Source organism: Vanessa atalanta, chromosome 17 (genome assembly GCF_905147765.1).
Source record: "Vanessa atalanta chromosome 17, ilVanAtal1.2, whole genome shotgun sequence".
In the NCBI taxonomy this organism is placed as follows: domain Eukaryota; kingdom Metazoa; phylum Arthropoda; class Insecta; order Lepidoptera; family Nymphalidae; genus Vanessa; species Vanessa atalanta.
In genome coordinates, this window is record NC_061887.1 from 8509055 (window position 1) to 8519441 (window position 10387).

At 31.6% G+C, this 10387-nt stretch overlaps 1 protein-coding gene across 1 annotated transcript; it reads left to right on the plus strand.

The window, feature by feature from the left end:
- Positions 1–25: 25 nt before the first annotated feature.
- Positions 26–7607, plus strand: LOC125070251 (GTP-binding protein Rit2). Its single transcript, XM_047680043.1, has 5 exons — positions 26–384; positions 1070–1143; positions 2826–3020; positions 3869–4009; positions 4573–7607. The coding sequence occupies exons 1-5, from the start codon at positions 246–248 to the stop codon at positions 4675–4677; spliced, it is 654 nt and encodes a 217-aa protein (XP_047535999.1). The 5' UTR covers positions 26–245; the 3' UTR covers positions 4678–7607.
- The last annotated feature ends 2780 nt before the right edge of the window (positions 7608–10387 follow it).

The following is a 10387-nucleotide window of genomic DNA, read 5'->3' on the forward strand; positions in this document are numbered from 1 at the left end:
AAATTGTCAATCGAAATTGCCTTCAATCAGCTGTCGATTTATAATATTCGCGTATTTTTTTAAATAATATATATCTAAAATATGTGATATATGGCATGAAGTACAAGATATTTATTAATTAAACCAGCACCGTGGTAGTGCTGGGGGTCGGTTTATGCGGATGGCGAGCGCGAGGAGCAAGTGGTGCGAGTGACCGCGGCGGGCGCGGCTCACCTGGGCCCCCGGTCGCGCAGGCATGCAGTGGTATGGCGGAGGCTGCAGGCACGTCGCGTGGCCTCCGCGTCTACAAGATTGTAGTACTAGGCGACGGGGGGGTGGGCAAGTCCGCGGTCACACTGCAATTTGTTAGCCACAGTTTTCTGGACTATCACGATCCCACAATAGGTACCGCTTCTAGTTATAGCCTATATTTATTTGATGTAACCTGGAATATATTTGTGGTCATATGGAAGAAAACTTAACAAATGTTTATTTTAATTTCAAGAAATATTTTATGTATATTTCATTTTTGAGCAAAACAATGAAAACTCTTAATGATAAATTCATAAGAATGTGTTAAATAAAAAATACACAAATACACACTTATTTATTTTTTGAGCTGAAAAATGCCAGACACAAAAGAGGCTATTTTTCCACTAGTTTTAGTCCAATTTATTTTAAGAAAGTTACTTATTATATCAGACAATTAATTATTTAAAAAAACATTTACATATTGGTTATATGTTTTATGTTGTTTTTATAACTAATTATATTTATATATATAAATGAATTATCTCATTATGTATGTATAGCTAATTTTGACAATTTCTTAAAAAGCAAATAAACAGGACTAGCTGCCTTTATATGCTAATTATATACAGTTTAGTGTTTGATATCCAGCCCACATCCACTAGTTAAACAATAAATTAGCTATGAATCCTAAAAATGTTGTAAATATATAATATTTATATTTTTAATTTATATTTATAATTATATTAACACTCACAAAAGAGATGTTTCACTTCATGTTATGTATGTCATGGTTAAACATCTCTTTGTTTGTTCATGATATCTATTTGTATTTTTTCAGAGGACTCATATCAGCAACAGGCAGTAATTGATGGCGAGCCTGCATTGTTGGATATATTAGATACAGCTGGGCAGGTGTGTATATATTGTAATAAGAAATCCTTTTTCTGTTTATATTACATACATAGAAGCTTTAGTCTATTTTGTCAATGACATAAACATACTACATTTTTTAAATATATTTTTATGCACAATCAGTTTAGTACACTAGAGTGTATACTTCAAATTTTACATAGTAGATAAAAAAAGTTAAAGATTTTTTTTCTATATTCTTTTTCTAAATAAAAGAATAAGGTTTTATAAAGGTGTTTTATGTTGCTACTAATTATTTATATTCTTTGCAAATTATTTTTTAAAGCCTAAACTGTGTTTGTTTTGATATTGTTTATAGTTATATTGTTTATAGTATAAATGGTATTGAAATATTTTGTTTTGTATAGTTATAAATACTGGCACATGTGATGGTTAGTGGTTACTACTACCTTTAGACAATGGCTCTGTTAAAAAAAAATATGTCCCTCACATTGTCAACATTGTCCACTAACCTGGGTTAGTGAATGAATAACCTAATGAATAATAACCTAACTTTGGGAGATTATGATTAAGGGCTTTGTGCAAGCCCGTCTGGGTAGGTACCACCCACTCATCAGATATTCTACCGCCAAATAACAATACACTGTATTGTTGTGTTCCGGTTAGAAGGGTGAGTGAGCCAGTGTAATCACAGGCACAAGGGACATAACATTTTAGTTCCCAAGGTTGGTGGCGCATAGGTGATGTAAGGAATGGTTAATATTTCTTACAGCGCCTTTGTCTATGGGCGGTGGTGACCACTTACCATCAGGTGGCCCATATGCTAGTCCGCCAACCAATGCCATAAAAAAAAAAAGATTTTATGTCCCTTGTTTCTGAAGTTACTCTGGTTCACTCATCCTACAAACCAAAAATCAACAATAATGCATATTACATTTTTAAATACGCACTATTTAGGTGCCACTTTCCCGATGAGATAATGCGTCTTGACAGCACTATAGACGCTCATTGATGCCGATTGAATTTACTCACAACATTATCAGTATGTTTGGCATTTGTTTAGCTTTCGTCATCTGCTGTCATATTTTATGGAAAAATAAAGGTATCCTGTAGACGTTGCGAGTAGGTTGCAAATGTATGCAGTTACGAGTAGGTTACCCGCTTATAATTTCAATATAAATTTATTTTTGCATTTCAAAGTTGTTGCCCTTGTACTTTTACTGTACTTGAAGTGTTTTGGTATTATGAGATTACTTATCGTGTTTGACTCGAAGTGGAACCCTATCTTCAGGACCCATCAACAGGACTACACAAAAATGCAATAGAACGTTAAGTTTGTTTTAAATTGAAATTGAAGTTATACTCTTAGTCGTTTCGAAACACAATACTACGTAAAACGAGCCTTACGACACTAATTGGTGCATATTAAATAAAGTGAAAATGCTTGTTTCGATTCAAAAGTAAACAATAAATAAAAAAAATCATAGCGTTTCTGTTTGAAGAGAGATAGTGTAACTACAGGCATAAGGGCAATAACATCATTGTTTCCAAGGTTGGTGGTACGCTGGCGATGTAAGGGATGGTTAATACTTCTTACAGTTCCAATAACTATTGGTGGCGGTGACCACTTGCAATCTTGGGGCAAATTTGCTAGTCTGCTTATTTTTAATTAAAGAGATATAGCTTGCAAGTATAATTTTTGAAGAGTTGCATTTATTTACTAGGTGGAATTCACTGCGATGAGGGAACAATACATGCGGTGCGGGGAAGGCTTCATGCTTTGTTATTCAGTGACCGACCGGCGGTCCTTCCGTGCCGCGGCCGAGTACAAACGGTTGTTGGCTCAGGCTCGCCCTTCAGAGCGACTGCCGCTCGTGTTGGTGGGAAACAAGTTGGACTTGGCGCCGAGGTTTAGACAAGTGAGTGCATTATCAATTTTAGTAATTTTACCAGCATTTAATATTGACCTGTTGAGTAATTATTATTATTACATATATATGTGATATATATCTTTGTTAACCATGTGAAAACTAATAAGTCTATTGGCATGCGACTGACCAATCAACTCGGAATCATTTTCACGTTAGTTATAGACTATTAATTTTATAAATTCAAATTAATTCTTCTTCCTTTTTATTTTATGAGAAGTGAGCAGGTATTTTAAACAGCTTGTATTTTTATTATTTAATAGTAACAAGTTGTATTAATTCTGGTTCTTTTATCTACATATGTATAGCCTCTTCACCTTGGAATATTCATTTAGTACTCATAATTACAGCATCTACTTTTCAGATTGTTTAAAGTATTTAACCTACTTATCATATCATATTATGTCAATAGTTTACTCCTAGAAAAGCATTTCAATAGATTTGAAATCATTAAAAAAAATTAACAGTGATGAAATATTTCGTTAAAAAATTGGAATTGGAATACTTATTCTTGTTCAATTGATGGTATTCAAACGTGACGAACACAAGGTTTTGTTACTTATGCGCGTGTCAATACTACGAATGTATCTATATACATTAGCAAAATAAGCGGAGATGTTAGATATTCGAGAAAAACGTTATTACTATACAAATACACTCAGCTCTGCAAGAAAAACGAATATTGTGAATTGCCAAAAATTTAATGATAGTCGAATGGAATACCTTTGCCAATCTGTGAAATTTGGTTTTCGCTATTCGAAAGTTTATCTAAAAATCTCTTGATATTATAGTATTATGTATCTGCAAAAAAATTTACTTAATGTTGTCCTGTTTCAAAGGTAACAACAGAGGAAGGCCAAGCTCTGGCCACGCAGCTGGGCTGTCCATTCTACGAGACATCGGCAGCTCTCCGTCACTTCGTGGACGATGCCTTCCACGGGCTTGTCCGGGAAATACGCCGCCTCGAGAGACAGAGACAGGTAAAAAATAATTTTTAGAATTAAAAAAACGCGGTAAAAGTAAACTGCAATTTACCGTAGATATCTACGGCTCGCCTAGTGTATTTATGATATTTTAACATTATTATTTATAATGTTTATCTATCTTTCGATCCAATTAATAACAAAATGCAAATAGAATAAAATATTTACAAAGACAATAACCAATACTTCCTTCCACTCCTTTGTAGGGCTTTGTGGAAGCCCGTCTGTAAGGTACCACCCGCTCATCAGATATTTTATCGCAACAGCGGCACTCAGTGTAACTAAAGGCACAACAGACATACATAACATCTCAGATCCCAATGTTGGCAGCGCAATGTCGATGTAAGGAATCGTTAATATTTCTTAAAGTGCCATTGTCTATGAGCGGTGGTGACCACTTACCATCAACTGGCCTATTTTCTCATCCGTCTACGTATATCATTAAAAAAAAATCAGTATTTAATCTTAAATAGTAAGTATTATAAATACTTGTAAGGATAATATTTATAAGTACGTCGGCATGGTATGATGGGATGCTCTGACCGTGTGGTGCCTTGCAGTCGTCGCTGCTGGAGGGCGGCGGGCGCGGGCGGCGGCGCTGGCGGCGCCTGCGCAGCATCTTCGCGCTCGTGTTCCGGCGCCGACGCCGACACGCCACGCCCTGAGATGCGACGAGATAGGTCTCTCCTTTTATTTACTGCGGACAAAGCTGCCGTAAACCGAAAAACGATCCGATATAATGAAAAAACGTAATCGTAGCTACCGGACGAACGATTGTGGAGCTAAATTATACATATGTCAGAAATAAATTATATTCTGAGGGTCGTTGTATTTAAACGGTCGAGACTCATTCGGGGGATACCGTAGGGAGAGATCGGAAAACCTTTAACTGACGAAATAGATAGTTTAGGGTCAGGTGTTTAATCTTCCACTACCTCAAATGCTTTTTGTTATTAGTTACTCGTGTCTGTATCGATTAGTGGCCACGTTCTCTATTATGGTTAACTAATATATCTTGTTTATAGCTTAACTAAATTATTCCATACTTCGAAAATCTTGAGAAGCTTAATATTGATATGAAACGTGCCAGATTTTATTCTAAGATGTGATTCTACCTCTGTCTTACACTATTGAATTGTTCAATCGACGTTCCTCGATTAAGCCATAAATATATACAAATATAATAGAACCTTTAGTTGTCATAGGATGTAAATTTTTATTATACCAATTAAAATGTATAGGCCTATCTAAGTATAGTAGGTATATGTTCTGTTGACGGTACTTAAATTTGTTTTTGAGATACTTTACTACGTCACAACTTGTCTAACTTGTATTCTGCGGTTTGCTTCAGTCTTCATGAATATGACATGATGTTTAGTTACAGTTTTTTTTTTAAATTTTAAATTGTTTGGTACACTTTAACTGACTAAATGACGTTTTCTCTTAAAAGGTGAGATAAACGGCGAAGGCGCGTAGTAATTTTTGCGCTTCTATTGCTTAAACGACATAGTTTTCTTTGACTATATTCGAAATCTGTAGTGAATAATATTTAACATTCAATATTCAAATTATTGAATTATAATGCCTATTAAAAACTGGCCTCAAGTAATGGATGTCTTCCGCAATGGAACCCAAAAGAGCAATAATTTAAAAATGTAGTATTGTGTCATCGAAGTTCGATAGTTCAGTGTTTAGATAATATTTACATTTTGTCAAGTCAAATGATCCGACTCATAACCGCTGGTTATATGAAAACCAATTGCCTTTGTTTCCTGATATTATTAACACGATTGAATATACTTATATCCTTTATCCGTTTATTGAACTTGATCTAATTTGAATAAAATAACAGGGTTGCCAGTATTTAAAGTCTAATATAAAATTATATTTTTTTAATGAATGCAAATCATTTTTGAATAGATTAATATTAGACAGCTCATTTGACTTGAACTATAATGTTATTTAAGTAACAGAGTAGCTATTAAATGTTGTATTGTACCCCAAATCCCTGTAGAGAAGTGTTTACATCGTCACTATATTATAAGAAAAATATTGAGGAAATATTGCGGTAAAAGTTTATTTATTTGAAATATAAAATTTTAAAGTTTCTTTGTTTAATCGTTAATATTTTGTAGAATTAATAGTCTTGGCAACATTCATGTCATAATAAAATAGTTTTGTTTATGATCAAACCAATTTAAAGGCTACATTAGGAATTGGTTTTTTTGGTGTATAAATTAAATATATAAAGCTTGACTTAACGATAGTTTTGTTAAATTCAAAACAGATTATGCAAAATCTATTCGAAAAAAAAATGTATGTTAAAATTATAGTATTAAATCGCCCTGGAATTGAATAAGTTTATTATAAAAGATAAACCAATATCGTCCTCTATTCTCATGAATAAGAATAAAACTAATATATCGTAGTTCGTATTAGAATCCGCCCAGTGTATCCAGTTCATGCCCCATTCCTTCCAGACTGGTTTAGGAACATTTATTTTAAGACAGAAAATTATTAAATTATCAATAATTAAAACGGCACACTAGTGTAAGAATTGGTCTTAAACCTTTATTTTATAAGTGTTGTAATGATTGCAATGTTTTTATTTATTTGTTTAGATTTGACCCTAAAGTACAATTTAAGTAAATATAAGACCACTGTGTCATTATAATCTCCTCGACGGAGACAGCAATAAGGAGTAAAGTGAAGAAAAATATATTTATATGATAATTAATTTATTTCGTGTGTGTGATTTTAGTGTTGTGAGCAGACGTTGATATTTTATTATAAAAATAGGATGATACGCACAAATTTTAGAGTAGCTGTTAAAGCGAAGATGGGATGTTTGTGGATTGCACCAGGGGAAGAAGACTTGTTGCATTTTTGACATATAAAAATTTACAGTGACTATACAAATAGCTCACTCAAATTAAATATGTCAGTATAATATCGTTTGTGGGCAGTATTGAAAAGCAAACAATCTTCTGCTCTTGGTATGAAAGTCTATACGGTTGGATTAGTTCCCTCAATAGCAAGGTGTCAAACTAGATTATTAGGTAATGTTATTATTAAGTAATATGAGCTTTCTGGCATTTGAAGCCATATAACCCCTTTGATTAGGGTAACTTTCTCTATATGAATTGGTTGTTGATATTTTTTTTTGATTATATTTAATGTTGGATAATTAGTTGTGATCTATTTAGGGTCAATCAATTTTTATTATGAAATACAATTTTATAATATATCAAAGCATTTTGAACGACCAACATGTTGTTTTTTCGTCTATAATGTATACACATATATACTCCTTAGTTTATAGAATGATGCCATAAATCAGATATTAATTGTATTCAAGTACAAAGATCCGTTATACAATATTGTTTAGAAGAATTCACCAATAGTTTTATCTAGTCATTATTAATTTAGGTAGAATATTGTTATACCTGACCAAACTAGTAAAAGAAATCTATGGGTACATATACACTGTTTGGTTGAGCAGTGTTTATGCTGAAGTGGATTTAAGTTAGATTACTACCTAGACGATAGGGGGATATCATACTATAATATTACGCTCGAGGATTTGTCTCTAGATTTCGCATTTAGACTAAATTACTCTTTCCTGGGACAATTTTAAACGAAGCTAAAAGCTGTCAAAATTTAGGCGCTACTCAAAATTGGACACCCCTCATGTATGTACATATGATGATGACAGTTAGTATAAAGTTGGTATCATTCAGAAAATCTAGTTTCTGTTTTAAAAAAAGACAATTTTTTTTCTTTTTGAAAACTTGTTTTTTTTTTCATCAACTAGATAGTATTTCCACCAATTAATCTTTTTTACCGATTTTAATAAATATTCTTATCAATTAAATGGCATAGCACCAATTATCTTCGCTACCTTTTTGAATTATTCAAAAGAAAAACAAAATATTACATATTTGTTTTCTATAAATATCAGTAGCATGTTTATTGTATGTTGTCTGGATTTGTCAGTATTACATTAAGATTTCTTTTACTAGTTTATATTATTAGTAAGTCACCCTTACATGGAACAGTCCTCGTTATTTACTAGATTACATTAAATCATGGTGGTTATTTTAAAAGGGAATTATTTTGATATATATGGTATTCATATTTGGAGTGCGTTACTTTCAAAGATGGGTTCTATTTACAACATCCAATAAATATTAAATAAAGGTTTTTTAAGTAGATTTAATTATTTATCTTATAACACTCGCACATGACGACAGATAAGAACTTGATTATTGTTGCTGGAATTTAATCTTTTCTGTAAAAAATAAACAAATGTTTAATGTAGATTAATCTCATGACTTATAGAGCCCTACCTTAAAAGGAACCCACTCTAGACCAGTATTTTTTTATGGTACGGTATTGAAAATAAAATGTATTTGTTAATCAAGTAATTTATTAACTTGCTTATTAAAATAAAAATATTATTATTATTATGTTAATTAGTTGTCGTTTGATTTTTGAATTCTATTTATTTTTTGTTTTCATAATATATATATATATATATAAACAAAATATCTTTACGGTAATAAATGCGTCATAAAGTTTTTAAAACATATTTAATGTATCATCTGAAACAGTTTTTTCAGGGACCCAGATTGATATGATGAAATAAATTTACAGATGTAACTAAAACTATTTATATGCCTAATAAAATAAACCTAAATTTATACAATTATGTAATAATAGCTAATCTTATATAAAGTATATAAAAAGGCGGCTTCATATTTTCTTAAATATAAATGACTTAAGTTGTTCTCTTATGCCTTATACGGAGAGTACTCAGTAAAACATTCGCGAACATTCATCATAACAGATACATTTTAGATGATGATAATACTACATTATACCATGGTACTGATTGGAGCATTTCTGCTTAGAGTATTACATTCAAAATGCGGGTGTAATAATTGAAGTTAATTAATATATGCTAGCTATACCTCAGCTAGTCCTGGTTTGTTTCAAATTGTTTCGGTTATTCTGGCAATGCTATATTACAAATACTTGTCTGAAATTACCACTCAAATGCTTAAAGTTTTAACATTATAGGTGCGCGTAATGCAATTTTTGTGTTGACGTTACATGCTCATTTTTCTGTTAACGTTACATGCGAATGTTTTTACTGCGTTTACTTATCCGTTTCTATATGTGGGATTTTTTTTGTAATATGTATTTCAATGTTCTAGGATTCGGTTGTGTAGTCTAGTCTTTAGAGACAAGAAATGTTTAATAAATCATGTAAATCAAGAGAATTATGGTACATTTCTTTAACTTTTCGTCAAACTCTGTACTTTCTCAATGAGCCTTTTCATCGAGTCAGTATATATTTAAAAATGCAAATGAATTGAGAAAGCAGATTGTTGTTAATGATGGCTTAAAAATTAAAATTCATACATTCGACTAATATTACCTTATCAGTTTTTCTTGAAAAATGTCTTTTATCTGCGACAACTTGGATCTATGATGAGATATCGGCCGAGAAACTGAAATCGGCTTTCATGGTTTTATTTGCATTTATCGGCCATACTGTATACATAAATAGTTTAGTTCAGGACTAAACTAAATATAATTTTCTTATGTTGTTGGATTAATTATATTCGGCAAGTATTTATAGGATATTAAATTCATAAAACATTACAAATATGATACGACCAAATAAAGAAGGTAACATTTTTTTTTTATATTTTTGAAGAATTGTACCAAATTTGACTGATTTGTAATATATATATGATAGTATAATATTCTTATAATTTTGATGTCATTTACTTTGTTATTTGTATATTGATACCAAATGCAAAGACAAGCGCATTTAAAAGTTACGCTTTGAGATATTTATAAAAATAAATGTATTCCTTATTGAGTTATATTTCATAGAGATTTTATTATATTGTATTGTATTATTCAACCGTTAAATAATGAAATTAACCTTCAATTTAATGTCTAGATGTTAAAGTCGTTGTATTTTTTCTTATATAACCTTTATAAGTATGCCTATTTTGTTATTTGTAATTATTTATAACACCAAATAGTACCTTTTAATATTAGTAATACGCGAAAATGTAAGCAGTGTGTAGAGGTTTTGTTGAATAAATGTCATGTTTAAAATAATTTATACCTGTTGTTATTTCTATCATTCTTGAATATTAAAAAAAATATTTGTTTTTGTTTATGTTCTATTCGTCGTGATTGGCTCTTGCAATTATCCTTCTTAAAAGACCAAGGGCAACTCGACAGGCCTCGAGGATTTGCACCCTTACGGATAACATCGGCCGCATATGCCGCACCGCATAAGTGGTATTGACCTAAAAAGTCTAATCATAAGGATATAAGTTGTTGTTTGAT